At 63.4% G+C, this 27,756-nt stretch overlaps 3 protein-coding genes across 9 annotated transcripts; 1 reads left to right on the top strand and 2 right to left on the bottom strand.

Moving 5' to 3' along the window:
* Nucleotides 1-305: 305 nt before the first annotated feature.
* On the bottom strand, nucleotides 306-3,310 carry LOC111156203 (RNA pseudouridylate synthase domain containing 1). Of its 4 annotated transcripts, XM_022516938.1 has the most exons (6): nucleotides 3,161-3,300; nucleotides 2,541-2,731; nucleotides 2,322-2,445; nucleotides 2,090-2,192; nucleotides 1,856-1,957; nucleotides 306-1,408 (listed from the first exon to the last, which is right to left on the bottom strand). In XM_022516938.1, exons 2-6 carry the CDS (start codon nucleotides 2,720-2,722, stop codon nucleotides 1,011-1,013), a joined length of 909 nt encoding a protein of 302 aa, XP_022372646.1. In that variant the 5' UTR covers nucleotides 2,723-2,731; nucleotides 3,161-3,300; the 3' UTR covers nucleotides 306-1,010. The 4 variants fall into 4 exon arrangements, with proteins under 4 accessions (XP_022372646.1, XP_022372647.1, XP_022372645.1 ...); XM_022516939.1 differs by having other exon boundaries at nucleotides 2,081-2,192; nucleotides 2,541-3,303; XM_022516937.1 differs by having other exon boundaries at nucleotides 2,090-2,195; nucleotides 2,541-3,302.
* Nucleotides 3,311-3,544: 234 nt separating this feature from the next.
* LOC111156191 (chromosome transmission fidelity factor 18) lies at nucleotides 3,545-13,423 on the top strand. 4 transcript variants are annotated; one of them, XR_002641188.1, is made up of 23 exons: nucleotides 3,545-3,643; nucleotides 3,812-4,006; nucleotides 4,088-4,238; nucleotides 4,376-4,544; nucleotides 4,892-4,984; nucleotides 5,070-5,122; nucleotides 5,206-5,338; nucleotides 5,999-6,208; nucleotides 6,722-6,819; nucleotides 7,051-7,174; nucleotides 7,258-7,406; nucleotides 7,577-7,670; nucleotides 7,939-8,037; nucleotides 8,114-8,244; nucleotides 8,419-8,590; nucleotides 9,482-9,706; nucleotides 9,790-9,939; nucleotides 10,025-10,155; nucleotides 10,789-10,933; nucleotides 11,031-11,162; nucleotides 11,475-11,532; nucleotides 11,627-11,872; nucleotides 12,679-13,423. XR_002641188.1 is itself a non-coding variant. In XM_022516914.1 (22 exons), exons 1-22 carry the CDS (start codon nucleotides 3,553-3,555, stop codon nucleotides 11,761-11,763), a joined length of 2,838 nt encoding a protein of 945 aa, XP_022372622.1. In that variant the 5' UTR covers nucleotides 3,545-3,552; the 3' UTR covers nucleotides 11,764-11,940. The 4 variants fall into 4 exon arrangements, 3 of the variants coding, with proteins under 3 accessions (XP_022372622.1, XP_022372621.1, XP_022372623.1); XM_022516914.1 differs by lacking the exon at nucleotides 12,679-13,423 and having other exon boundaries at nucleotides 8,216-8,244; nucleotides 11,627-11,940; XM_022516913.1 differs by lacking the exon at nucleotides 12,679-13,423 and having other exon boundaries at nucleotides 11,627-11,939.
* LOC111156207 (G protein subunit gamma 13) lies at nucleotides 11,967-12,686 on the bottom strand. The gene is made up of 2 exons (XM_022516945.1): nucleotides 12,255-12,686; nucleotides 11,967-12,078 (listed from the first exon to the last, which is right to left on the bottom strand). Exons 1-2 carry the CDS (start codon nucleotides 12,350-12,352, stop codon nucleotides 11,973-11,975), a joined length of 204 nt encoding a protein of 67 aa, XP_022372653.1. The 5' UTR covers nucleotides 12,353-12,686; the 3' UTR covers nucleotides 11,967-11,972.
* Nucleotides 13,424-27,756: the final 14,333 nt, after the last annotated feature.

Here is a 27,756-nt window from a genome sequence, read left to right as displayed (position 1 = left end):
GGGGACAACAGCTCTAAGGAGGGACCCTGGTGAGAAGATGGGCGCTCCACTGCTTTTGGCTTAGAGAGCTGGGATCTCTGGGAACGAGGCTGACCAGCTTCCATCCTCCACCCAGAGCCCAGCGTCCGCACCGGCTGCACGTGCTCACTGCACGGCAGGGGACGGACACGCCAGCCAGGACCACAAGGTCCATCCCGGCTCCTGCTGAGAGGCCTAGGGCAGACACCCGCCCAGTGCAGGAAAGAGAGCAAGGGTCTGGGGCCCCCAAAACCTCCCCATCGGATGGATTCACGGTTACTCATGAGGTCAGTCACTGAGTATTTATTCTGAAGCCCTGTAGCTCAGCTACAACTAGGCTGACACGGACAGGACATTCGGGATGGAAAAGATGGGTGCTAGCCACCCCTGCTCCCAGCTGAAGCCTGAGGGCCTGGGAGAGGACCCAGGGGCGCGGCTCAGACCCTCCCCCAGGTGCCGCGTGGATGGGGAGGCGGGGGCCCACAAGCAGAGTCTGGTAAGAGCAAAGGCACGAGGCAGCACTGGCTGGGCAGGTGAATCCGGGCCGCAGGTAGGGAGGACCCAGCCGGGAGCGGCCGACCGACACAGGAGGTCTGAGGAGCGCGCTGCGGAGCAGGGTGCTCAGAGGCCCAGGGCCAGGAGGAGGCGAGGCCTGACCGTGGGCTCTGTCTCTGAGACAGCGACCCTGGGCAGATCCATAAAACAAACCCGGAGAAGCAAAGCTTGGGAGCCGGGAAGGCAGGCCTTGGTTTCCCCTCCCAGAGGAGGGCAGGTGCTCAGGGAGGGCCCACCTCCAAACTCCCGGCGGCCTGGCGCCCCCTGCTGGCCCTGCCCGTCTCTCCGGGTCTGGTCTCCGCAGTGGGGGCCTCAGGCTCCACCCACAGCGGCCGCACACAGGGACAGCCCCTACCCAGGATGGGCCCAGGGCTCTCCCCGGCAGCCCCCATCCCCCTCGTGGGCCCAGCCTGCCACTCCCGCCCAGCCTGCTGCTCTCAGTTGTCAGGCTCCAGAGTCCACTCCGACAGCCACTGCAGGCAGGAGGCCCGCTGTGCCTCTGTCTCGGGGGGCTTGCTGGGGGGCGTGGGAGTGCTGCAGGGCGCAGGGCTCCCTTCTGTGGGACCAGGGTCGGGAGCAGTCCTCAGGACCTGGACGAGCTGGTCCAGAGACTGCACCAGGGTGTGGGGGCTCCAGCAGGCGTCGAGGGCCGGCACGAAGGGGTCTGGTGTGCAGGCCTCCACGCGCTCCGTGTGCGTGGGGATACGCAGATAAAAGGCGTGCAGCATCATGCGGAAGGGCTGGTCTTCTTGGTCCAACGCCTGCCCGTAGGTCAGGTCCCCCACGACGGGATGGCTGAGGGCACTGCAGTGCACACGCAGCTGGTGTGTCCGGCCTGGGGGGGAGGCGGGGCAAGGGGATTGGTAGGGTGGGGGTGCCATGCCATGCCCGTCCCTCACCCACTCACATCACCCCTAACACTATCCCCCGTTGCCCTCTTCAAGCCCCATAAAACCCCTAGAAACGGCAGACCCCGATTCCCGTCACAGATAAGAACGTCAGAAGTCAGAAGAGGAGTCAGCCTCCAGATGGCTGCCCGTCAGGGCAATGCCAGGTGCGCTACAGAACCCCTGTGGCCTTCTAGGACAGCAAGCCCCAGGACGGGGTGGGGGCGGGTAGAGGGGAATGGAAATGGCGGAGTGGCCCCAGGCAGGCTGCTGTGCCCCTGCGCCACCGCTTTCCCGCAGTCCCCTTCGGGAAGAGACGCTGGCGCACGTGGCGGGGAGGGGGGCCCCGCCATTAGCAGCCTCAAAGTGGCTGCCTTCCTTGGCCCCGGACACACCTGTGAGGGGCCGCAACAGCACTTTGGAAACAGGGGCGCCAGCATACAGCCCGTGCTCCAGGACCTCCAGCTCTGTCAGGCTCGGTTTCGGGTTCTCACAGCCTGTGGAAAGCAAGAGGAGCTGTGAGGGCTGGCTGCACCTGCGCAGATCCCAGCCAGCCCCAGCCAGCCCCAGCCCGCCCCAGCCCGGCTCACTCAGGGCCCCCACTGGGTGACCAGCCCTGCCCTGCGTACCCTGAGTGCCCTCAATGCACATGGTGTGAGCACGACCCTCGGTGCTGTTCCTGCCGATGGCGTAGCTGATGGTCATCTGGTTCTCCTGCACGTGTCCCCGCACCTGCTGGGCAGAGACTTGAGCTGCTCTCAGGGCTACCCACCACCTCTGCGGAGCCCACCTGGCCCTGACGGCCTGCCGGAGAGGCTGAGGATCAGAATCCCCGTCCCAGGGGGACCAGTCAGGCCTTACCAGAGCCAGATAGGCCTTGGTGACTCGCCGCTCCTTGAAGCACTTGTAAGCGCGGCCGGCTGCCGCCTTGTTCAGGGCCACGCAGAGCGCCCCGCTGGTGGAGAAGTCCAGCTGGTGGCAGAATCTGACATGGGGCAGGGGGTCAGGCTGGCTAGGCTGGGGGCGGCTGCTTCCTCCCGCAGCAGCGGCTGGGGGCCATCAGGGCCCGCCCCCGCGTACCTGAACCCGTAGCAGGTGTCAGGATCCGCGAGCTCGGGGAAGCGGTGGCGCAGCTGCTTCTGCAGGGTGGGCGTCTCGCGCCACATCCGGCTGTCGATGCGCAGGTCCCAGTGCTTGTTCACCACCAGGAAGTCCTGGCTCTGGTACACCACCGACAGGTTCTCCGTGCGGCCCGCGTCCATGGCTGCGGCCTGCGGCGCGGGGCCAGCGTGTGCTGTGGGGGCGCGCGGGGAGCCCGGCACCGACTCCTCAGGGTCCCAGGGTCGCGGATGGGAAGCGGCTCACGCGGGGCCGGCCGGGCACACGGCCCCGCTGCGCGGGCACCGCCAGACCCCGCTGCACGGCCGCCTCCGAGCGGGGACTGTGGCGCTACCCCACCCAGACGCAGATGCCGGGCCAGCTGTCCTGCGCCCGCGCCCCAGCCGCGGACCCCCGGGACAGCGCGCCAACGTGCCACGAGAGCCTTCGTCGCAGCGGGGAGGGGCAAGACCTTCCGCGCCCCCAGGGCCCGGACCGGCCAGGTCAGCCGAGTGAGGGTACCCCCGCACCCCGCCCCCGCGTCTGATGGCTACAGGCCGCCCGCCAGGGCCTCCCGCGGCCCCTCCCACTCCGAGACCCACCTGCACCCCGGCCGCGCCGCCCCGGCCCCGCGAGGCCGCTGCGGGTCCCTGCTTCCAGCACACGGTCCCCGAGCCCGGCGACCGGGCGACCCTGGAGCCGCGCCTCACAGGGCCCGGCCGGGGCCCGCAGCCCCGCCCACACCACGCCCACACCACGGACGGGCGGCCATGTGGGCCAATGGCGAGCGTCCGGGGCCGCCGCACTGGCTCGGCTCCGCCCCGCCTGCGCGCGCAGCCCCGCCTCCGCCCCGCTCTCCCCGTTGGCCAGTGGCGAGCGCCGCCGGGCACGCCGGCCAGGGATTGGCGGCGCCGGGACGCAGGGGGCGGGCACGGCGCGCGACGGCGGCGCGGGAGGTTCGGAGCTGGCGGCGGGTCGGACGGGAGTGAGCGCCATGGGCGACCCGGAGCTCGAGCTGGCCGGTGCCCAGGACGACTTCCACAGCCAGTTCGCCGACGAGCTGGAGGTGCTGGCCGAGCTGGAAGGTGGGCGCGGGCCCTGCCGCAGCTTCGTTCCCCGTAGTCCGGGAGGGCTTCCTGGAGGAGGGGAGCGGGGGGGGGGCGCGAGGCTGGAACGGCGCCGCCGCGGGAGCCCTGGCCTGCAGTGGGCACGCGCCCACCCGGCGCAGCTGCTGTCAACCATGTCTCCTGCAGGGACGGCGGCCCTGTCGCCCTCCAGGGACCCCTGGCCCACGGTGGGCCGGTCCCGCCTGCCGTTCGAGGAGGCCGCCGCTGGAGGGGGCGCCGCCACTCCCTGCTCTCCCGGGGGACCGCCAGAGAACCGCGGAGGCAGTGCGAGGAAGCGGCAGCTGGCCGGCCGCGTCGCGAGGGACAGGGCCTTGCCCTCCAGTATGTCCTCCGGGGCCCGGGGCCCAGGGGTGGGGTGTGAGGCTGGGGAAGAGCCTCCATTCCTCCCGTCTGCCTCTCCAGCCCCCAGGGTCAAACGGCTTAAGCTGGAAGTCGTCAAGAAGCTGAACTTCAGGCCCGAGGAAATGGAGGAGCCGCCCCTTCCTGACTCCCCTGCGGGGGACATCACCCCCCCACCGAGTCCCGAGGTCCCCACTGAACCGCGGAGCAAGGGGTGTGTGGCTTGGGGCACGGGTTTCCAGAGGCCTGCAGCGGAGGGTGGGTGGGAGGGATGTGTGGTTGCGCGGATCTGGGTTCCTCTCATGGTAGCAGGAGGTGAGAGGCCCCAAGACAGCCCTTGTCCCTTCCCAGGGCCTTGGACGCTGGTGTCGATGCGGGTCTCCTGCAGGCCTCGCTGGCAGCCCGAAATCCTGTCCTGAGGCGGCCCCCTGTCCTGGAGGACTATGTCAGTGTGACCTCCACGGGGGGTAGCCGGGCTTTTCTGGTCCTGCGGGCTGATCCAGTGGGCACAGGGGTGCAGGTGGGTGCTGTGTGGCTACGAGAGAGGTGGGGGGCTCCGTGCTGCCCAGGAGAGTCCTAGACCTCACACCCCCGCCGGGACCCTGGGGACACCTCCGGAAGTTCAGCAGGCCTGTCTCCCTTCCCCTCTGTGCCTCGTACCTCCTTCAGCTTTTGTGTGGGTGTCTTCCGTAGAGTCTTGCCCATCCCGGTGTCTTGTTCCATTGGCGTTCTTGGTTAGAGAGGGAGCTTGTCCTGTTGTTGGTCTGTTCATGCTGCAAAACGCCACCTGGGTCCCTAGCATGTTGGCAGGGGTCCGGGGTGGTTATGTCCCGGAGGGTGATGAAGGCTGCCTTCGCTTTCCTGCAGACCCCTTTCCTTGATATCTGGCGGCGAGGCCATGGCCAGCTGGATCTGTTGGGCGTGCCCTTCACGGCTCTGAAGGAGCAGGTCGACAACGAGGTGGGGCTTGCTGGGAAGAGAAGGGTGGTTCCGGGGGGGCTGCATGTCGGAGCCATTCCGATCCCAACCTCTGGTGTTCGCACAGCGGAGGCAGCAGCTGCTCGAGGAGGCCCGTCGACTCTCAGACACGCTTCGCAGGTGACACGGGGGGCCCTTCCAGCCCTGACCTCCCGCCTGTTGTCGGGGGCGCACAGTCCCTCCAAAGGCACGATGTTCTCCAGCCTCAGGTCGGAGGAGGTCCAGCCTTTGGCGGCTCCTGAGGAAGAGCTGGCCAGCAACCAAGCCGAGTCCCAGCACTGCCTCTGGGTGGACGAGTTTGCCCCTCGGTCCTACACGGAGCTGCTCAGTGACGACGTGAGACCTTATTCTTGTTCAAGCGTGACTGGCTTTTTTGTTGCAACAAACAGAAGGTGCAGGATTCAGCTAAACCTCATGTTGTCAGCAATGGGAGAGATGCTTTTTGGTTTTTAAAGGTTCTGTTTATTTGAGAGAGGGAGCGAGTGTGAGAGGGGGAAGGGGAGCAGGGAGCCTGACGCGGGGCTGGATCCCGGGGCTCTGAGATCATGACCTGAGCTGAAGGCAGACGCTTCACTGCTTGGGACCCCCAGGCGCCCCAGAAGAGGTGGTTTTGGTTTGCACGTTTGAGTTGTAGATGGGGATACTGAGCCCTCACGGGGCTGGCACACTCTGTGTCACTCGTGATCTGGGTCGGGATCTATACCTGCCCCCTGCCCCTGCCACCCGGAATTTCTGTTTCCTGTTTCCTTTCTTGCTCTCATAAAAGCCGATGTGGGGATGCTCCTGGGGAAGGTGGGGGGGGGGCCTGAACGGGCCAGGGTTGTAGGTCTGGAGAGTTTGGTATGAGCCTCCCTCTGTTGCTCATTGGTCACTTGTCATTTAGTTTCAGTCTCCCTGGGTGTTTCCAGGGCTCACGGCAGCAGGTTGATCCGAAGGGCAGGCACAGGGGGTCTTCCGTGCTGGCCGCTCCTCCAGGCCGTGCCTCTCTTCCTGCAGTTCACTAACCGCTGCCTCCTCAAGTGGTTAAAGCTGTGGGACCTGGTGGTGTTCGGACGAGAGAGGCCTGCCAGGAGGCCGAGGCCCGGCATGGAGTTGGCCCGGGGTGGCAAAGAGGCCCCGAGCACCAGCAAATGGAAGAGCCATGAGCAGGTGCTGGAGGACATGCTAGAGGCTGAGCTGGACCCAAGCCGGCGGCCCCGGCAGAAGGTGAGGCCCTCCCCCGCACCTTGCGGCTGTGCTTTCGAGCATCGGTGCCTTCGCAGCCTCGCGGGGTCCTGAGGCACATTTGGTGCTCCCGCGGTTGGGGCGTTGAGAACACCAGTGTGTCGGCGTGGAACGTCAGCGCCGGGAGTCGGACTCTGAGTCTGTTTTCATGGCTCGGTTAGAGCGTGTGCTCTCTGGAGGATCCTGGCCCTTCCCAGGATGCTCAGGGTGATGGGGGTTTCTCGGGGTCAGACATGCCAGCAGTAGCAGTGCTTCTTGCCGCACGTCCTCGTTCCTCGTCTCACGTGCGACTTTCGCTCTGACGCGTCCTGTGTGAGGCATCAGCATGCGGGGGTCCTTTCTTGGTCGGTCACCAGAGCGGGGCTGGGCGTGCATCCCTTCGTAGCAGGCCTCTCGGGACAGGGTTTTCAGCCTCGAGGTCGAGGTGGGCGTGGGGGGGTCCCTCGAGTGGTGACAGGTTGTAGGAGATGGGCATGTGTGTTGTCTTGGCCTCAGGTGGCGCTGCTCTGTGGGCCCCCGGGGCTTGGCAAGACCACCCTGGCCCACGTGATTGCACGGCATGCTGGGTATTGCGTGGTGGAGATGAACGCCAGGTGAGGGGCAGGGAGGCCAGCCTCCGTCGTGACGTGGCCCTGAGGCCCCAGTGGGTTGGAGGCGGGGACGGCAGAGAGGAGCTCTTGCTGCGTCAGGGCTCGTTGCGGGGTTCGCCTTGAGATGTAGGTGTGGGGGTTCCGCCCTGGGAGGTCGTCCGGTCAGGGACCTTGGTCGCTGTCTGGCCAAGGCCGTGCCGCCCTGACGGCTTTGCCCCGGCCTCATGGTTCCAGTGACGACCGCAGCCCCGAGGCCTTCCGCACGTGCATTGAAGCGGCCACGCAGATGGAGTCGGTGCTGGGTGCCGGCGGGAAGCCCAACTGCCTGGTCATCGACGAGATCGACGGGGCCCCCGTGGTGGGCCTCCTGGGGGCCCCAGCTGGGGGGACAGGCGGGTGGGCAACGGGCTGCGGCTCACAGCATCCTTTCACATCCCTCAGGCTGCCGTCAATGTTCTCCTGAACATCCTGGACCGCAAAGGCCCGCAGGATGCAGAGTCTGGGGGTCCGGTCCCCCCGAGTGGGGGACGGCGGCGCCGGGCTGAGGGGGGGGTCCTGATGAGGCCGATCATCTGCATCTGCAACGACCAGTGAGCGCGGGGGGTGCTTGGGCGGGAGGGGTGTCGGGGCCCTGGCAGGAGGGCACCAGCCCAGGGAGGGCGCACCCCCAGCCCCACCCGGCTGCCTCTGCCCGCTGGGCTGTGGCCCCCCCGCCACGCCCCTGCCTAGGCCGTGAGCTGTGTGCGGCGGTGCCCTGCAGGTTCGTGCCGGCCCTGCGGCAGCTGAGACAGCAGGCCTTCCTGCTGCACTTCCCGCCCGTCTTGTCCTCCAGGCTCGCGCAGCGGCTGCGGGAGGTTGGTGACGGTTGGGGTGGGGCACGTGACTAGGGGCCCCGTGGCTGACTACGGGGTGGGGGGACGCGCCTGCTGTCCTGGCCCCCGTGCTCTTCTCCCTTGCCATCCCCTCTCGTATCCAGGGCCCCATCCCCCAGGTGGCCCCAGGATGTGTTGGGGGCATGTGGTTCGAAGCAGGGATATGTGGTAATCGTTCTGTGTTCTGGGGAAGTGGGGGCCTCGGGGTGGGTTTCTGGGGCGCGGCCGCCCACTCTCCCGCCCCCTGCAGATCTCCCTGCGGCAGGGCATGAGGGCCGACCCTGGCGCGCTGGCCGCTCTGTGTGAGAAGACCGACAACGACATCCGTGCCTGCGTCAACACGCTGCAGGTGGGTGGGTGCGTGGGGGCGGCTGCCTGGGGGCGGCCGGGAGGGCTGCTTCTCACCAGCTCTGCCCCGTGTCCAGTTCCTCCATGGGCGGGGCCAGCGGGAGCTGAGCGTGCATGCTGTGTGGACCACGCGGGTCGGCCTCAAGGACCAACGCAAGGGGCTGTTCTCCGTGTGGCAGGAGGTGTTCCAGCTGCCCCGGGTGCAGAGGTAAGCGGGAGGGCCTGCCTCCACCGCCATCCTGGGTGCCGCAGGGGCCCTGGGTGCTCCCGGGTCCCGCAGAGCATCGTCTGTGTGCAGACGCTTGGGCCGCTTCGGGGAGCGCGGCACCACGGAGGGGGACGAGGTGGGGGGCCCCATTCCAGCCTTGACCCCCCCCTGCAGGCAACGCTGGGGCCAGGACCCGGCCCTGCCCCCACACATGCTCCTGCTCAGTGATGGGCACCTGGGTCTGGGGGCCCAAGCTGCTGGGGCACCTTCAACCTCGGCTTCCCAGCGGTTCTACCACATCCTGCACGTGGCTGCTTCTGCAGGCGAGCACGAGAAGGTGGTCCAGGTAATCTCGCTCGGCCTTGAACGCTCTCAGACCTGCCAGTTTGCTAGCACCTGGCCGTGTCTCTGTCCCCAGAGGACAGGCGATGCTTCAGACGCCGTCATGCTCGTGGAGAAACGGGATGGGAGCGAGGGGTGGCAGACATAGGGCTTCAGGGAGCTCTCAGAGGTGATGGCGAACAGGGACAGAGGCCCGGGAGGAGGGACTCGTTGGTGGCAGGGGCGGGGGGTGGGTGGTGGCAGGCGTGGGCTGACAGGGAGGGGGGGGGGGCTGGGTGCGCGGTGGGGCAGTCATCTGACTGCTGGGGTCACTTCAGTTGCTGGTTGGGACATGTGAGTGGGGTGGGAGAGTCCCCATTCTGGATGTGAGCTGTGGCAACGGACACGTGCGTTAGGGCAGGTGGGGTGAAGTTGGGGCTGGAGCAGGTGGCAGAGGTACCCCCCGCCCCCGGGAAGCCTGGTCTAAGCTGTTTGCCTGAGTAAGCTTTGGATTAGCGGCTGTGGATCTGAGTAAATCCGGAATCTGCCCCCCGAGAGCATGGGGGTCTCACGGGGAGGGAGAGCGGGGTTTCTGTGCCCTCCGTCCTGGCCGCAGAGCTTCCTTCAGGGGGGGTGGGTCCTGGAGGCTGGGCTCCTTGAGGCAGTCATGGGCCGGGGGTTCTTCTCCTGCAGCTCTCGGGGCTCTGGTCAGAACAGTGGGGGCGGCAGGCTGGGCCTTCTTGGCTCCTCCTTTGGGGCTTCAGGGCCACTTGCTGGTGCTAGTTGCTGTCCCAGAGACCTTGGACTTGGCAGGGCAGGTGGGAGGCGCAGGGTCCCGGCAGAGGGGGGTGCCTGTATGTGGGCTGGGGGCCACAGCTGGGGGTGCTCAGCAGTCCGCCCGCCCGCTTACCCCCAGGGCCTGTTTGAGAACTTCCTGCGCCTGCGGCTGCGGGATTCCAGCCTGGGCACCGTGTGCGCAGCCCTCGACTGGCTGGCCTTCGACGACCTGCTGAGCCGCGCTGCGCACCACGGCCAGAGCTTCCAGCTGCTGCGCTACCTGCCCTTCCTGCCGGTGGCCTTCCACCTGCTCTTTGCGTCCAGCCACGTGCCGAGGATCGCTTTCCCCAGCAGCCAGCAGGAGGTGTGTCTCCCGCACCCTGCCTGGGCCTGGGGTCTGGCCCAGAGATCCTAGATCACCTAGACCCACTTCATTCTCCACCCCAGGCCCAGAACCGGACGAGCCGGACACAGAACCTCATCCAGACGCTGGTGGCAGGCGTCGCACCGGCCACCCGTAGCCGAGCTGCGCCTCAGGCTCTCGTCCTGGATGCCCTCTGTCTGATTCTGGACATCCTTGCACCCAAGTTGCGCCCTGTGAGTGCCTTGTCCGGAGTGCGGAGTGGGGGTGTGGCGGCTAAGGGGGGCGGGCCTTGGCCATGCTCAGCATCCGTGTCCACAGGTGAGCACGCAGCTGTACAGCACTCGTGAGAAGCAGCAGCTGGCCAGCCTCGTGGGCACCATGCTTGCCTACAGCCTAACCTACCGCCAGGAGCGCCTGCCCGATGGGCAATATGTCTACAGGCTAGAGCCGTGAGTCTGCGGCACTTGGGGGGGTGCCGGGGCAGGCTGGGCTCTGGATGCTGTGGCAGGTGGGCCAGGAATCTTGGCCAGGTGTGAGTCTCACTTTCCCGTCGGTGGGGCAGTGGCAGGGGCTCAGTCCCAGTTTGGGGCTTGCACACAGGTGTGATTGTGAGGCGGGGTGTCCCCCTTATTGCAGAGGGTCTGCCTGCCTCAGTGTCCCTCAGGCACTGCTTCCATGGGCTCTGGAGCTCCCCAGGGCTCTGCTGCCCCAGGCTGAGATGTTCCCCGGGGCCCCGCTGCCCAACAAGGGGACCATTGCCATCCCTCTTTGTGCCATTTGCAAGGAGTTGGTAATGGTGACAGTTCTCAGTGCTCAGCCCCGGCCTTGAGTCTAGGCCCTGCCCTGTGGTCTCATTTCTTCATTCTGCAGCCCCGGGACGTTTCCCTTCTCACGCCCACAAGCACTTGGGGAAACAGGCTTGGGGTGGGTAATCCCTTGCTGCTGTGGGGTACAGGCATTGTATTACCAAGACTGAATCCCACAGCGCAGCTCCTGCTTTGTGGCGTCTGGGAGCGGTGTGGTAGGTAGCACCTGCCTGTCCCTGCTGATGGCCTACGCCTCTTGACCCACCCCGAGAGCAGGAACGTGGAGGAGGTGTGTCGCTTTCCTGAGCTGCCCGCCCGCAAACCTCTCACCTACCAGGCCAAGCAGCTCATCGCCCGAGAGATTGAAATGGAGAAGATGCGGCGGGCGGAGGCCTTGGCCCGGGTTGGGGACAGCCCCCCGGTAAGCCTGCTCTGGGCTCTGGGTGGGGCCGTCGGAAGGGACAGCGTCCCCCAAGTGGCCCTGCCCGGTCAGCCCTCACCACACTTTCGGTCTGCAGGTAGACGGGGTTCCCCTAGGGGCCAAGGCTCTGCCGGGGGCTGTTGGGGACAAAGGGGGACGCGGCCGTGAGGAACAGCAGCTGCAGCGGCGGCTGGAGCGCATCCTGGAGAGAGCCGCCCTGGAGGAGAAGGTACGGGGTGGGGGGCGCTGGTTCTTGGCCCCGGGGGGCCTGTTTCTTGTCTGCTGGTTAGCCTGGAGGGTTCCCTGTGGCCTCAGCTTCCCCTGTAGGCAAGAGGGGGCTCTGCTGGTTGTGGTAGGAGGGAGCTACTGGGTGGGTGATGAGGGACCCGAGGGACACGAGCTGGGTGAGTCTGCTTCAGGGGGCCTGGGGAGGGGAGGTGGGCCTCTGCTTCCACAGCCTGGGGCCACTGGCTCCTCCCCCAGGGCAGGGAGTGACCGCCACAGGTCTTTCCTGAGAGCCTGACCAGCCTGCCCCTTTCAGCCCGAGAGGGACTTCTTTGGTCGTGTGGTCATCAAGAGAGCGGCAACCCCGAGTGCAGGTGCTTGGGGCGCGGGAGGGGCGGGGGGGGCGGGGGGGCGGGAGGGGCGGGGGCAGGTGGGGGAGGCAGGAGAACAACTATGCTGCCTTCACAGGAGACGCGGCCCCGGAGACGGATGCGGCAGAGCGGCGCATAGGCACGGCGGTGGGCAGGAGTGATGTCTGGTTTCGATTCAAGGAGGGTGTCTCCAATGCTGTGCGGCGCAGTGTCCACATCAAGGACCTGCTGTAGCGGGGGCTGCCCCCGCCGCCAGGAACCCAGGCCGGGTACCTCCACCCGTGCTGGACGCCCCAGGGACCACGCTTCATGCTGTCGGGTTGCGTTTTCTCCGTTAGGAAATGTACGAAAGCAGGACACTCTCAGAAAGTCCTTATAAAAGTCACACCTTTATAGAGTCGTCCTCCCTACACGAGCAAGAGCCTGGGGGCAGGGCGGGGGCCTCACAGGATGGCACACTTGCCCTTTTCCACCCATGGGTTGTTCTTCATGAGGTCGGGGTTCAGGAACGGGTCCTTGGGGATCCCGTCCTCGATCCACTTGAGGAGCCTGTGGGTGGGCAAGGTGGGGAGGGCGAGGCTGAGCAGGTGGGTGCCAGGCTCCTTAGAAGTGCTGCCCAGTGGCTCGGTGCGGGGCCATAGTTCTGGCTCATGCAAACGAGCGCAGGGCAGGGAAATGACATGCAGATCGGAGCCGGCCTGGGCTGGGGGGTCCCGGGGACTTACTCAGGGATGGTCTTGGACGACATCTCCCTCTTGAAGGCCAGCTGGTACTTGAGACTCTCCACCTCCTTCTTCATCTGGGGCACATCCCACTCCTCCATGGCGTCGGGGGCTTCAGAAGTGGCCAGCCTGGGGCTGGAGAGCCCAGGAGGGAGAGACAGCCAGGGGGCTGCCAGCCTGCAGTCACCCCCCAGCGGCTCCCTCCCCACCAGACCGATGCCCAGTCTGCTGCTGGGGAGGCCCCCAGGGGCTGTACCACCCCTATCCTGGGGGCCCCAGAGGCACCCACATGGTCCACAGGGTGCTGGGCCTGGAGCTGAGGCCCCACTGATGAGGCCCCGTGTGCCCGCCCCTCCCCCATGGGGTTAATTAACTGCAGAGGAAAGTTTTTGCTCAGTGCTGCGTCCTCCCCTCCCACCCCCGTCAGCCTGTCCACGGCCTGGTTTCTTGGAGAGCGAAGGGGCAGTGTTTCGGCAAGAGCAGGACCAGGCACACGGCACAGGGTTCCCAGAAGCCCACCCTCCAACTGCAAGGCCCACTTCCCACTCCCTGTTGCAGAGGGGCACCCCAGACCATCAGGTGAGGGGTGGGGCCGCGCCTGGCCTCCCTGGGCCATGGGCTGTCCCTCCGCTTTGCATGGGGAAGCCTACCCAAGGGAAATTAATCTTGGGGCCTGGAGGATTTGGCTGCAATTTGCATCTCTAGCCAAGGGGTTTGGGGGCGGAGTAGGTGCTCAGGGTTATGGGGTCACTGGCTGCACAGCTGGTCTGGGACTTGGGAGTGCCTACAGCCTTCTGCTGCCCGGTGTTTGCCCCCCGCACTAGCAAACCGCCTGGCCCAGTTTCTGCCTGTGCACCAGCCTGGCAGAACAGGCTGCCTCCTGCCTCCCCCACTAAAGCCCGTTCCAGCCGCCCAGGGAGTCCCCCACCGGCCCCCAGGCCCTGCTCCCATCACGGGAGGCTGAGAGCCAGGGGACGGGGTTTCTGGACCTTGGGAGGGTGGGCAGGGGGTGACAGGAGTTTGACCCTGTCTGCACCAGCCTGTGGAGGGGACTCCACGCTGGAAAATCTCCATCTTGGCAGGGGGTTCGGCCCTGCAAGTTGGGGACAGAGCAGCCACACTAGGAGTCCTGGAAGGGTCAGAGCCGCAGGAGAGCATAACCTGCCTTTTGGGGGGGGCAGCCAATGGGGGGCATGCGGTTGCTCCCCTCCCAGAAACCCCCAGTCCAGCATCCCCAACCCTGGCAGGGACAGCCACGTGGTGGTGGGCTCTCCGTGGCGGGGGCGGGGGCAGCCGCCTCGCCCGCAGCCCCCACCGCCTGCCCTGCCTGCCCTACCTGCGCGCAGCGCCGCCGGAGCCGGCCGCCCGTCCCGCGCGCCCCGCGACGCCCCCGGCCACGGCGCTCGGCGGGCACTGCGGGCGGCGCGCACGGCGCAGGAAGCGGCTTCCCTCCCCTTCGGCCGCCCCGCCCCCGCCCCCGCCCCGCCCCGCCCCGCCCGCCGGAACACCGAGGTGGTCTTCCCCGCCGGTGGGGTCCGGCCTGTGGGGCCGCGCAGGACTGCCGCCCTCGGCTCCAAGACCAACAGGCAGGGGCATCTGGGGGTTAGGATGGTCCAGGTCAGCCCGGTGGGACCCGGGCAAGTCCCACAAGCCCCCGCCTCGGTTTCCTGCTCTGCACGGGGACCCGCTCATCGGACCTACCTTGGAAGGTGCCGGCGAGGGCCAACTGACAAGGACCAAGTGATGGTGAGTGACAGCAAGGGCCAAGTGAATGAGTGAGCGGGCGCACAGGCGGCCAGAGCCCAGGCAGGTGCCCCGCCCACTCCTGCCACCTGGGGCCAGGCCCTGGCACCACCCCCTCCCCTCTGTCCTCCTCCTCTGGGCTGGGTCTACCCTGGGGACTTGGCCTTACACAGCACGCTCGTCAGCCCCCGCCTGTGGAAGAGCAGGGATGGCTGTGTCGAGTCAGCTCTGGCCGTGGACAGTGGTCTCCCATGGAGGGCTGGCACCAAAGACTTGGAGCCGTTAGACTGTACTGTAGCCGTCCGTGCCCTGAGAAGCTAGAGTTGCAGGCCAGGTGGGAGTAACAGGGATGCGGCCAGGACACTGTACCCCCAGGGGCCTCAGCAGTGTCTGCTGACAGGCCTTGAGGCCCTTGACAGGGTCCTGCCCTGGAGCTGAGCCACCTGTAGGTGGGAGCCTGTGTCCCCCATTTCCAGGCCGGCGGTGGGCTGACTGGGTAGCTGCCCTGAGGGCTGGGCATACGTCCATGCTTCCGCTGACCCTGGGCTGGGAATAGCCAGACTTATTCTGTGCCGGCCCTGGGGTGCGCTGGGAATGTGCTGCCTCCGGAGGGTATGTCTGCCTCAGGGGTGCCTGAGGCCAGGCTGAGCAGCATTGGGGGCTCTGGGGAGGGAGGGGGCCTTCCTCCCTGCAGGCCCGTCCCCTCTCTGCCTGCTCCTCAGCCGGCCCGTGCTGGGACCCAAGCAGATGTTCACTCTGCCTTCCACCGCTCCAGGACGGACCACATCCTGGTCTCCTCAGCCCGATGCCCCGGGTGTGTCTGGCAGGCCCTGCTGCCCGGCTCTCGGGGGAGTGCTGCCCTTGGGGCCACTGGGTGACGCAGGCACCGGGCTGCCTCCTGGGCGGGGGGGCCCCCAAGCAGCAACGGCAGCCGTGGAAGGCCGGAAGGGCCCCGCTCCCCAACCTCCACCCTGCAGAGGCCGGGACTAGGCCTTCAGCGGGAGCGCTGGCAGGCCCCTCTGGGCTGGCGGCCTGTGACTAGTCACTGTGTCCTCATCTAGGAGGCAGGATGTGGTGTCCCCTACCCCTTTGGGCTCCTGAGTCCTTCCTGATGTGGTTCTTTGAAAGGGGGTCAGCTGGGCCTCCCTGGCCCCTCACGCAGCAACACGGTGATACATCTGGAGGCCCTTCTGGAACTGGGGCATGTCAGGAAAATGAGGGATTAATTTTATTATGGATTTATGGGGCGTGGGGGGCTTAAAGCCAGGGTCACGGCCTCCTCAGGGCAGATGGCCGGCCGTGCCGGTCTCCGCCCTGCACACCCCTGTGTGCAACCCCGGGGGGCTGCATCATGGTCCTCGGGACTGGAACAAGGTTTGGGCTGAGACCTGGGCCAGCCCGACCCTGCCACCTCGTCATGCCTTCTCTTCATACTGGACAGAACAGGGCACCCAGGACCAAGCTTTGGCTTGACAGCGTCTGGAGGGCCCCGTGGGAGAAGGCCTGGGGTCTGCTCCGGGCCCTGCTTTGTGGGTGCTGTCTGAACACTCTACACCCAGGGGCACCTGAGCGCAGCGGGGCAGCAGGGCGTGTCGGCACGACGGCGGGAGCCAGGCCTGCACGCGGGAGCTGCGTGGGGCATGGGGGCCTGCCGTCTCCAGCTCTGTGCTCTTTCCAGCCTCTGGGCGGCGGCCACGTCTGCTGCTGTGTGGACTCTCCAGGCTCAGACGTGGTCCTCGTGGTGACCGCAGCCCTGAATAACAGAGTCCACCACTCTGTGTGGTAGGCCCGCTGGTGCACGCCTGTTCTCTGCGACGAGCCAGGATTCTCAGCTTCTTGGGATGCTGGACAGCTTGTTCTCCAGCAGACTGCCACCTTGCAGACACCCAGAGCGGCCCCAGAGAGACCAGACACTGTGCTGAAATTAGCTCTGCTAACTGGGCTGCTGGTGGCACCCAGCGTGCTCCCTGTGGCCTAGAAACGGCCGGGCTTCCGACACACGGGTGGATGGGCACTGTGGGCTGGGCCTCTGCTCTGCAGGAGTAAAAGAAATGGTGTGTGTGTGCGGTGCCCTGATCCCTTCTCGGTGGAGCGCCAAAGAGGGCTCAGGGAGGAGGGGGAGGAAAGGTTCCCACCAGACAGGGACCCGCAGTCTAGTGCCGTCCCTGACACCACTCTGAGCTATGGGTTCTCCCCTGGTGGAGGCCAGAGCTGGGGTGTCTGTCACCGGCTCATGAACCTTGGGGCGTGCTGGCGACCAGGGCCGCCCCGGCTGCCGTCGGCGCCGTGTGAGGACACGGGCCCACTCAGCTGCTGCTGAGACCGGACTCTCAGAGAGCAAGACCCAGCCTGGGGCAGACGGCCAGCCTGCGCACAGGCACAGTGAGGCCCGAGGTGACACCGGCTCTGCTTCAGACTGCTCAGGGGAGGGAGTCAGCCCCTCTAACCCTCCCAGGGCCACCGCCTCATCTGGAGGTGGTGAAGCCTGAGGACACGCGGTCAGTGCTGAGGCCCCGGGCTGGAGGGGCAGGGGTGTCAGCACGCCATGGGAGGCTTACGACGGGCCCGGTGACCGTGGCCCTGACAGCCTCACAGGCCCATGACTGGCAGAGCCAAATACCAGGACAGCAAAATCGGCAAAGAAACCGTTTATTTACCTTGTTCAACAGAGCTCGTGAAAACATGAAGATTGCTCTTACGTAATCTTGGGAAGCTTGTGAACGACGGTCGAGGATAACTGGAGTTCCCTTTGGTGATGTGTCCAAGAAACGTAAGACACGACTCTGGGGAGGCCCGGTCCGGCGGGCAGCTGCGGCTGGCAGGACAGCTCGAGTCAGTGTCCAAGAGGCCACTTCGGCAGACTTGGTTGCCTCCAGCAGCCCTGTGGCCAGGGAGCAAGGCCAGGGTCCCCTGGGCAGCGGGCCTGGGGCCTCGAGGTCTCCGCCCCCAGGTGAGAGTGCCCTCAAGCAGCTCCTGAACACGAGCCAAAGGGACCCGTGCTTTCTGAAACAGACATGAATGTGCGAAGTTACAGGTGTCCCCGTCTCGTGAAGGTCTGGAGGGGTGTCCCATGATACGCAGCAGGGCGCAGGTGAGGCCAGCTGTCACTGGCTCACGGAGACTCCTGTGTGCAGGTTAACCGCCCCCCTTTTCTACCAGCCCCAGCAGGCCCGGCTGGCAGAGCTACCTCTTCTCGGGGGGATGCTTACTCTGAGATGAGGAAGATGAGCCACTTTGCCCCATCACCTATGGAGTGAAGAAGAGACAGCTCAGTGCTGCCCCCTCCCCCCAGGGCCAGCGGCCAAGGCCAGACCCAGGGGACCAGTCCTTGCGAAGGGGTCCTGCTGCGCTGAGACCCTCACACAAGGTTCACATCGTCTCATCTCTGCTGAGAGACAGAACCAGGGGCAGGTAGCACTTAGTGCCCTAGGCGTCCTGCTACCAGACGGGACTGGAAGCTCCCAACCGCCTGTGTGTGTGGCCCCCAAGTGCAGGCCCCCAGGTGCAGCGGCTGCACCCAGTCAGGCGTAGGTCTGTCACCTGTGCAGGCTCAGAACACTTCAGCACACAGCTGGTTCTGATCTGGCGGCACCCACAGGCCACGTGGGTCACTGGCCGATGAGGCTCATGCCGCTTGGGGGTCCCAGCACATCACTAGTGAGTACCGATCTGCACCCCCAAAGACACATACACCACAAAGCAGGGTGGATGTATGCTGTCTGGGCCTCTGGCTCGTAGGGGCCCAGGCTGCTCTGACGGCTCAGCACCCTGCAGTGACTGCCCAGCTGACCCCCACCGCACTCAGCAGGGGTGTGGATGAGGGACGCAGCCGGGGCTGGGGTGGACAGAAGGCCCCTTGCCTTCTGTGCTTGGCAGTGACCACACGCACACAAGACCCCTGACCAGGCAGAGCAAGGCAGGCCTAGTGTGAAAGCTCGGTGAGCTGTTTGCCGGTTTGGGGAGCAGCTCATTCTCCGCTGCTTCCCCGGAGGAAGCCGGTGCAGACTGCTGTCGGTGCATCAGGAGCTGGGGCTGGGAGTGGCCGCACACGGTGACAGTGGTCTGATGGCCAAGTCTGCAGGGAGAGCCTCTGGTACCCCAGGTCACGCCCACCGCTGAAGGCAGTTTTATGCGGGAGGCCTTTTAGAAACAACTTCAGGGCCCACAAGTTCTCCCTACCAGAGCAAACAGAGGAGACACCTCAGGGGACATCACTCTGTGAGTCTTCCCCCAAAGGTCAGGAGAATGTCTAACAGCTGGGGCAGCATGTGGACAGCAGCCTGCACACAGAGAAGAGGGGCCTCAAGGCCCAGCTGGCAAACAGATGGTGTCCGGGAAGAGGTAAGAGGGAGCAGAATGAGTGAGACTGTGTGGAGGGGAGGAGGGCCCTACACAGATTGTCCATCCCAGAGGTGAGTCGGGGCAGGGAGGGCTGCCCTTGTATTCCTGCGGGATGTTCTGCCTGTGCACACTGCATGTATCCAGGCTGCCATGTGTCGGGGAGCCATTCAGAGATAAGCTGGCCCGCAGCGATGGGGTTGGAATCCAGACAGGCTGTCTGGGGCCATGTGCGGGGAAGGGTGGTCCACAGGCCGGGGCAGGTGGGCAGCTGCACCTGAGGCTGCACCGCTGGGAGTCCAGGAGGGCATGGGTGGGAGCAGCTCACAGACGAGTTCCCGGAAGATGCAGAGGGGTTAGGGTGGGCATGGGCTCTCCAGGTTGGGGAAGAGCCAGCACAGGCACCTGGTGTTCTGGGACACACAGGATGCTGTTCGGCCCCCCCATCTGCAGGGAGCCGTGGCACCCAGGAAGCTGCCTGTTCTCCTGAGGACTCTCCTGTGCAGGCCCCATGGCCGAGGCCCCACGCAGCTGCCTGGGAAGGAGATCTCAGACCCGGGGTGGATGTGATGCTGGCCATTTACTGGTGTCGCGACCGGGACAGCCCTCGGCCCCAGGGACGTGGTGGAAGGCGGGCGGAGGCACAGCCCTCGGTGTGACAGTGGCTGCCTGACACCAGCATCCGGGCCTGTCTTGCGCGGGTCACGTGTAGCACTGCTTTATGAACGTGCTCAGGCCCACCCAGCGCTCCAGCGCGGCCAGGCGCACAGGCAGAGCCCCCGGGGTAACGCCGTCCCGGCGATCCGCTGCAAAACCCTCAGCAGAAGCCCGAGCAGAAAAGGCCAAGGTTTGCACCACGTACTGGGAGGCTCCGCCAGGGCGGGTTCCGATCCAAACCGGAGACTTGGCCCCGGCTCCCCGGCTTCCCGGCGTCAGGCCCAAACCGGGGGCACACGCGTGGGGGCTGCGCACCCTGCCCAGGCTGGAGGCCGCTGCAAGTGTAAAGACCGTTCTCAGTGCGAAGGCCGGACAAGACGGGGTGGCCCCGGTTCGGACTGCAGGGCGCTGAGAGCGGGGCAGAAGCCGGAGGACGAGGGCGGGAAGGTCCCGTTCCTCCCGGGCTGCGCTGGGAGGCCGGCCGGCCCCCATCCCCGCCGTGCGGCGGCTCTTTCAGGCAGGGGACAGCGGTCCCGACTTCCCCGCAGACTCCGGACCCACCGAGACGAGCCCAGCAGCCGCCAGCTCTCCAAGCGCCCGTTTACTTCCGCCTTGGAAGATAACTTCCGGGTGAGCGCCGGAAGGGGCGGGGCAGCCGGAGAGAGGGGGCTCGCGTTACGTCACCCATGACGTTGCTGTCCTGGGGCACGGCGGCGTGGGCGCGGCGTGGGCGCGGCGTGGGCGCGGCGTGGGCGCGGCGGCGGGAGTCGTGCGGTGGACGGAGGGCGGGGTGTCGCACGCCGACTTTCCGTTTATTGGCCGGAGCTCCCTTCCCGGCTGGAATTCCTCCGCCGGAGGCGCTTTGCAGGCTGTGTTGGGTTTTGGAAGATGACCTTCGAGGGCGCCCGGACAGTCCCACTCGCGGCGTGGGTGAGCGAGTCGGGCCGTGCGACCCCGTGTAAACCTGAGCGTTGTAGGAGACACGACAGCGGCGGGCGAGGACTCCGCTCAGGTCCGCCCTCCCCCATCTCCTCATCCAAGTTCCCCCCACGTCCCCCCCCAGGTCTCTCCCCCTCAGCGTCTCCCCCTCAGGTCTCTCCCCCTCAGCGTCTCTCACTCAAGTCCCCTCCCCAGGTTCCCCCTCAGCATCTCCCCGCTCAAGTCTCCCCTGAAGCGCCCCCCCTCAGTTCTCAGATTTCTCCCCATCAGCATCTCCCTACTTAGCTCCCCCAGCAGGTCTCCCTTAAGCATCTACCTTCAGCATCAGTGCGGGGGGACCTGAGAAGGGAGATGCTGAACGGGGAGACCGCAGGGGGACCTGGGTGGGGAGGTGCTGAGGGGAGCCCCTTCAGTTCTTCAGTGACTCTCCACGCAGGTTCCCTCCCCCCAGCGCGTGTCCTCCCTCAGTTTCTCTCCCCCAGGTTTCCCCCCCAGGTGTCCCCCAGAGTGCTGTCCTCTGAGCTTCCCCAGGTCTCCCGCGCACAGTGACTCCCCCGGCCGTCCCCCAGGTCTGCCCGCTCAGGTCTCGTCCTCCGTGCTGTGCTGTCCGTGGAGAAGGCAGCGGGAGCCCTGCCTTCCTGCCGAGGGACTGTCGCGCGGACCCGAGCGCGCCGCAGGCCGAGGGACTGTCGCGCGGACCCGAGCGCGCCGCAGACTTGCCGTGGCAAAGGCGCCTTTGCGCTCTCGGAGCCTGGCAGCGGCCGCTCGGGTGTGCGCGAGTTACAGGCCGGACAGACGCGGATGGAGGCAGAGCTTGTCTTCCGGCGTGACTTGCTGAGGACAGCAGGCGCCGTCCCCAGCGGCCTGGCGGTGGCTCTGGACCGCGATGAGGGACGGCGGGAGGGCAGGTTTGCAGGTGAGTGCGGAGGTGCGGCCTGGGGACAGAACGGGCCCGGGTGGGGCACAGGAAAGGAGTGTGATTTTTGGCGCCTGCGAAGCCGGTGTCCCCGGTGACCCCGGTGACTCCCGTGCAGTCTGGCCCCCCACTGTCTGCCGCGTCTGTGCCGCTGGTCCGTAGGCGGAGGCCGAGAGAGCTGCTCGACACCGGGGGCCGCCACTGTCCTATGGTGGTGAGTCCCTGAGCTCTGGCCTGGGCCACTTCTCCGGCTCCCGTGCGCTCCCTCCGCGCCGCCCCTCGCCGGGGCCTGAACCGAGGGGCCTGAACCGGATGTGCGCGCGGGTGGCAGAGTCTTGCCCTCTGGGAACCGCCGTCTAGGGTGCGGCTGTGGCAGCAGCAGGACACGGCGGCAGACGATCCCTGCGCAATCTGGAGGACCCCAAGGAGGCCGCGGGCCGACTGCGGACCTGCACCTTGGGGGCGGGCCTTGTCAGGACAGAATCTCACGGTACACTGCCCTCAGCCGCACCCAGAAAGGCACTACTCGGGATCTTTCCGCGGGACCCGTGTAACTCCGGGCACGGAAGCCCTGTGCCTCGGCGTGCTGGCTGGCCTGGGTGGGCTCCTCGTCAGCCCTCAGCTTCTGGGCCTGCTCCTGTGTGCGCCAATGCCCGGTGCTCGCCACTAGGTGGAGCCACAGGCGCGCGTGAGCGCCCCCGTGTCCCGGGCTCAGGGCCCTTTCACTCTCTAACCGGCTTTGAATTCCTGTCCTGTGGCGGCGCGGTGGCCCGTGGGGAAGAGTATTTACTACCTTAGGAGTGGAGTCAAAGAATATGGTGCGTGTGTATTTTTTTTTATTTAAAATCTACAGTATTAAAGTTTATTGCTCACAAACACTCCCTTTTAAGGAAAAGCAGCGTTAATCTTCTAAAACAAATTTAGAGGCGTTGTTTCCATTTGTGGGATCCCTTCAAGGAAGAGCTTCATTTCCCACTCTGCTCCGGCCTTTAGTCGCCAGCAGCGTTGCCATCAGGGAGCCTCTGGGACCCCGCAGGGCCCTTTCCAGAGAATGCGCGTGGGAGGCAGTTCTTAGCAGTCCGGTGACAGTTGTGTCCTCCCTGCGCGCCCCACACCCCCGCAACTGCCCTGAAGAAGCAGGCGTGGCTGCCTCGCGCCCCTGCTGGCGTTCTGTCTCCGTGATTTCCTGCGTTTTGATTCCTGTTGCTAAAGAGAGTCAGACACAAACTGTGTCATAGGATTTTTTTTTTTAAAGATTTTATTTATTCATTTGACAGACAGAGATCACAAGCAGGCAGAGAGGCAGGCAGAGAGAGAGAGGGGGAAGCAGGCTCCCCGCTGAGCAGAGAGCCCGATGTGGGGCTCGATCCCAGGACCCTGAGACCATGACCTGAGCCGAGGGCAGAGGCTTTAACCCACTGAGCCACCCAGGCGCCCCTGTCATAGGAATTTATGGGCAGAAATGAGCTTGCAGCAGTCTGGTTTGCAATCTGGGTTACTCTGGACACGAAGGAGCTCCCCCTTCCAGTCCTGCTGAGCCCCAGGTTATTTAGGATTCCCAGAAGGCACCATGTCAAGACACTCCAAGAGGAATTGTAGGTGAGGGGGGCTAATGTGGGATCTGGTCCCCAAATCCTGCGGAAACTCATTGGGACCGCACATACGTCTGTATCAGGAACTTCGCAGATCAGTAGTGAAGGGCAAGGGCCTTGTACATTTTGGGGGTCTGTAGAGAGACCAAGATGATATGATTATGGGGAGTCTTGGTACTTTCTAAAATAGTTAATAGGCTTCCTTTTTTTTTAAAAAAAGTAGGCTGCACACACGGTGGGGCTCAAACTCATGACCCCGAGAGCAAGAGTTGCATAATCTACCAACTGAGCCAGCCAAGTGCTTTATACTTCCTTTTATTTTTTCATTTTATTTTACTTAATTGACAGAGAGACAGTGAGAGAGGGAACACAAGCAGAGGGAGTGGGAGAGGGAGAAGCAGGCTCCTACCAAGCAGGGAGCCTGATGCAGGGCTTGATCCCAGGACCCTGGGATCATGACTTAAGCCGAAGGCGGACCTCTAATGACTGAGCTTCCCAGGTACCCCCCCCCCTTTTTTTTAAAGAGAGAGGGAGAAAGACTCTTAAGCAGGCACCCTGCCCAGTGTGGAGCCCACGTGGGAATCGATCTCATGACCCTGAGATCAGGACCTGAGCAGAAATCAGGAGTCGTTCACTTAACTGACTGAGCCAGCCAGGTGCCGTTCTGCTTAGAGCAGTTTTAGGTTTCTGAGAAAATAGGGGAGAAAGGACAGAGCTCCCATGTGCTGCTCTGCCCCACACACAGGCCCCACCGATAACCTCTTGTGGCAGGGCGATGCGCCGGTCACAGCTGACGAGCGGCACTGACGCGGGGTTGCTACTGAAGCTGGTGCCCCATACGCACGTCCTCCGCTGTTACCCGGTGCGTCCGTCTGTCTCGGGACCCAGCGGAGCTGGATCCTCCTGTCCCCTTGGACTCCTCTGGGTTGGAACCATAGTGATAGTGTCTCCGGCTTTTCTTAGTTTTGATGGCCTTGACCATCTGGGGTGTGTAGGACGTCTGTCAGTTGGGGTTTATGAGATGTTTCTCCTGTGGCTAGGTGGGGAAATGGCGACTGCTTCCGCCACTGTGACCTCTCCGTAGGTCCCCCTTCTCTTCCCCAAGACGGAGAGGAGCTGGGGGGTGGGGAACAGTGGAGAGGGAAGAGCAGGGAGGGGACGAGCACGTGGCACACCTGTCTGCAGGACCCATCGCAGCCTCTGGCTGGGGGAGCACGTGATGTCCCAGATGTGGCAACCACAAAGCAGGGCCAAGGGAAACGGGAGCCCGGCATTCTTGAGCACCCGGTGAGAGCATCTGGCTGGGAGCCTCTGGTGGGAGGACCTGGATGGAACAGCTGGTTGGGAGAACCTAATGGGGAGCACCTGGCATGGCCCCCCTCGGCCCCTCCTTGCTTGGAGCCTCATTGCAGGGGGAGCTCCTCATTTGCCGGTGGCTGGGCTCTGTCCAGGGAACACGCATCTTCCGCCTCAGCCTGTCCGTCTCCAGGGACCCTCTGGGCACCGTGGCCCACTGCCATCTCCCCGCTGGGCTTGCCCCTCAGGTGAGCTGATGGGAACATGCGCTCAGGCCACCGCCTCCCACAGTCTCCCTTTGGCTTTTTTCTGGAGGCTTTGTTATGGCTGTGGGGGGTTCTTAGGGCCTTGAGGTGCTGCTTTTACCTGCTTTACCCTTTAGGACGTAGGTGAGGCTTTGAGGACCCCATTTCTGCTGGTGCAGAGGACAGGTGGAAGCAGCTTGGACCGGTCAAGGCAGCTCTGCTCCCAGCCCAGTGCAGGTTGTGGGTGACCTGCTTCTGCTGACGACCGAGCTCCGCCGGGAAGGGAAAGGTCAAGTGTGTGTGCACCAGCCGGGCAGGGTGGTGTGCTTTAGGAGCTTGGCAGGTACTCTGGCTTGAGTGGGCTGGTGGTGATGATGGTGATGCTGGCGGCGCTGGCGATAATGATGGTGCGCGCGGTGATGGTGGTGGTGGTGGTAGTAATGGCAGCGAGGGTGGTGGTGACGGTGCCGGAGCTGGGCCGCTCGGCCTTGCCCGCGCCACGTCCTGGAGCTGCCGCTGACGGCCAGGACACAGCCCGAGGGTTCTGACCCGCGTCTCTCAGAACCGGTTCTAGCTCCATTCTTTCCAACCACCCGACTTCGGCTGCGGAGCACACACGGACGGAGATGTGGTACCATCCCGCTTCATCTCGTTAGAGTTACTTTTCTTCAATTAGAGAAGGAACGTGCATCAGGAGTGCAGTAGTGGGCTCTACCTGCAAACCAACAAGATGTGCGCACACATAAGTAAGTTAGACTATGACCTGAATTATGCAAAGGCTCGCTGCTGGGTCCTTTTCAGTGCCCGGTGCATTCGGAATTGACACAGCCCTTGGGTTACGGACATTTCCAAGCACAGGTCTTCTGAAGGAAGTTAAGAACACCTGTACCTGTTGTTTTTATTTTTGGAAGGGAAGGAGAATTCACTCATCTTATGCCAAGTGGTAGGAACTCTGATGTGCTGGGACGGATGCTTTGTCAAAGCATCTTCTCTTATTGTCAAAGTAATTTCTCAGGTGCCCTAAACACAATCGTGGTCTTGCCGAGAGAGTAAACCATGGCGAGGTTGGGTGTTGAGGGGAAGGAGCGCGGAAGCGGGCACAAGCAGAATGCTTCTGTAAGCTGCTCAGTGTCATCTGTGTGGCCAGGCCTCCAGAAAGCTATTGGCTGAGTGGCTTCCATCAGGAGATGTTCTTCTGATCTTTACTTACTTAGGATAGCCTGGACCGTGAGCCCCTGGCCTGGCCAGGGAAACAGAAAGGCTTTGACATATCCACCCCTCCCTCTTCCTCAGCTCTGTCAGTGGCTTCCTGGGGTGAGGACCCGATACAGTCCCTCTCCTCTGCTGCCCGGGGGGCCACAGTCTTTTCTTCACTGGGTCTTCTCAACATCCTCACTTGGGAGATTGAGTGGCCCTTAAAAGAGCTGCTGGCTTGGTCTTAGAGGAAAGAGCAGATGGAATTCACACAAGAGCCACTCTGAGTGGCTCAGGAGGACGTGGTTACAGCTGAGTGATGGTGTGATTGCCTCATGGTTAAAGGATTTGAAGGGGACTAGGATATGCCACCCCAGAATGTACCACTTTGGCATGAGAATTATTTTGAGCTGAAGGCAGCTGAGAATCAGTAGATGCAGAGGGGGAATCCTTGTTGGAGCTTTCCTTATCTGAATATAAGAAGCTTCTGGGAAATAAGACTGCCATCAATTTCTTGTTTGGGGTCGGTCTACTCCCAAAGGGGTTACCACAAATAAAACCTATCCTAATTTCCTTCTCCAGGGGAGTTTATGACTCTGAAAGAGACAGAAAGCCCACTTATTCCTATATAGACAACTGTTACCACTAACTTCCTTGTACCTCAGTTATTTTCCTGAAACACATTTGTCTTTCCTAAAGAAACTATTTGTTCTTTCTTTAAAAAGGATTTTTCTCAGGGTGCCTGGGTGGCTCAGTCAGTTAAGGATCCAACTCTTTTTTTTTTTTTTTTTTTTAAAGATTTTATTTACTTATTTGACAGAGAGAGATCACAAGTAGGCAGAGGGGCAGGCAGAGAGAGAGGGGGAAGCAGAGAGAGAGGGGGAAGCAGGCTCCCCTCTGAGCAGAGAGCCCGATGCGGGGCTCGATCCCAGGACCCTGAGATCATGACCTGAGCCGAAGGCAGCGGCTTAACCCACTGAGCCACCCAGGCGCCCCAAGGATCCAACTCTTGATTTCAGCTCAGGTCATGACCTCCGGGTTGTGAGATTGAGCCCTGCATTTGGCTCCATGCTCAGCAGAAGTCTGCTTGTCCCTCTCCCTCTGCCCCTTCCCAAATAAATAAATAAATAAATAAGAAAGGATTTTCCTCCCTTTTCCCTTTTCCTACTAAGTTAGGTATACAGACATCTAACTGAAACTTTTGGGCTAGCTACTTTGCTTGGCTCCCATATACACATAATTAAACTTTTTTCTTCTGTTAATCTGTTGCTTGTCAGTTTAATTGACAGACCCCAGGGACAGAACATAAGATAAGAAGTACTTCTGCAGCCTTCTTCACAGAGGCTCCCTAACTTGGCCAGACATGCGGGTGGGTTGTGGGAACGGGGGTGGGAGTGTGTGGGGGCTGGGTGCTGGGACTGAGAACCCATCCAACCCTCCATCTGCCTCTTTTCCCCTTATGTGTGACCTTGTGCTCACAAAACTCAGCAGAATAAGTGGAAACATCAAGATTGCTCATTGTCTCCTTGGCAGACAGCATCATGTTATGAAGGTAAGTGAGAAAAGAGGCTCCAGTTGAAGGCGGGTGGGAGCCGATGCAGTAGGCCAGAATGGGCCGTCGCATAGGGTAGGTGTCTTGTCATGGCCTTGGGTGGCTATCAGATATCAGAAATTCCCAAAGAACATTTAGTTTTTTTCTTGTGGTTGGTTTAAATTGGGTTCAGAATGTCCCGTGTAAGAAATGAAAGGGAGATTTGCCACATGTCCCTACTATATCCCACCCTTGTCAGCTCCTTGGTGCTCAGAGAAAATTGGGAGCCCCTCATTGCCTGCGGCGCAGAGACCCCAGCGGCTCAGGCAGCTGCGGCAAGCTTCCAGTCCCAGGAGAAGGGGAGTGGGGCAAGGCTGTGGAGAAGCAGCCAATGGAAGCTGTGCCTGCAGGCCACACTCCTGCCCTCTTATCTAGGGGGGCAGAGGTGCGCTCACGTGGCTGGGAGCATTTATCACGAGGAGCTTGCCTGTGCGAGTGGTCACACCCATATTTGGACGTCGGTACAGAAGAACATGGTTTCCCTATTTGGGGTAGCTCTGTTTAAATCTCGCCCGGGCTTCAGGGACAGGCACTTTAGAATGGCAGAAATTTAAAATGCAAAGTGCTGTAACATGGCTCTTAGAGTGTCGTGTGCTGAGAGCGTGTCTGTTGAGGGTTACGTGGCCCTGCTTTCGTGGAAATGAACCCACACGGTCTATCACAGGCAGAGAGCTGAGGAGCGCGGAGCCCGCCGCGTGGGGGGCAGAGCTGGTGGCACAGCCTTGATCTTTCGTGGTTGGTGTTCCTCACTCTCTTAAGCATAAAAGTGACATCTGGTATCGCTACATGCTGCCTGTCTGAAGCAGAAACCATTTTCCCCTTTGCACGACAGTGAAGTTCAGTTCTTAAATACTTTCCCAGGGTTTCAGGTCGCACTGGGCTTCCGTTCGGCTGGTTTGGATAGTTAATGTCACTCTGGCTCAAGGTGTCAACTTGGCCTCTGGGTTATTGCTGATGTAAGTGCTGTGATAATTGGGATCCATTGCTTCCTGGA

This window comes from Enhydra lutris, unplaced genomic scaffold, assembly GCF_002288905.1.
Source record: "Enhydra lutris kenyoni isolate GAN:26980312 unplaced genomic scaffold, ASM228890v2 scaffoldscaffold45, whole genome shotgun sequence".
NCBI classification, from domain to species: domain Eukaryota; kingdom Metazoa; phylum Chordata; class Mammalia; order Carnivora; family Mustelidae; genus Enhydra; species Enhydra lutris.
This window is presented reverse-complemented; position numbering and strand designations above follow the sequence as displayed.

Coding starts and splice junctions, on each gene's coding strand:
- LOC111156203 (XM_022516939.1), bottom strand. CDS start 2,722: ATGGACGCGGGCCGCACGGAGAACCTGTCGGTGGTGTACCAGAGCCAG. Junction 2,446..2,540: donor GACACCTGCTACGGGTTCAG/GTACGCGGGGGC, acceptor GCCCCATGTCAG/ATTCTGCCACCAGCTGGACT. Junction 1,958..2,080: donor GGGCACTCAGGGTACGCAGG/GCAGGGCTGGTC, acceptor TGCTTTCCACAG/GCTGTGAGAACCCGAAACCG.
- LOC111156191 (XM_022516913.1), top strand. CDS start 3,553: ATGGGCGACCCGGAGCTCGAGCTGGCCGGTGCCCAGGACGACTTCCAC. Junction 8,591..9,481: donor AGCACGAGAAGGTGGTCCAG/GTAATCTCGCTC, acceptor GCTTACCCCCAG/GGCCTGTTTGAGAACTTCCT. Junction 10,934..11,030: donor GGGTTGGGGACAGCCCCCCG/GTAAGCCTGCTC, acceptor TTCGGTCTGCAG/GTAGACGGGGTTCCCCTAGG.
- LOC111156207 (XM_022516945.1), bottom strand. CDS start 12,352: ATGGAGGAGTGGGATGTGCCCCAGATGAAGAAGGAGGTGGAGAGTCTC. Junction 12,079..12,254: donor TCGTCCAAGACCATCCCTGA/GTAAGTCCCCGG, acceptor GCCCACCCACAG/GCTCCTCAAGTGGATCGAGG.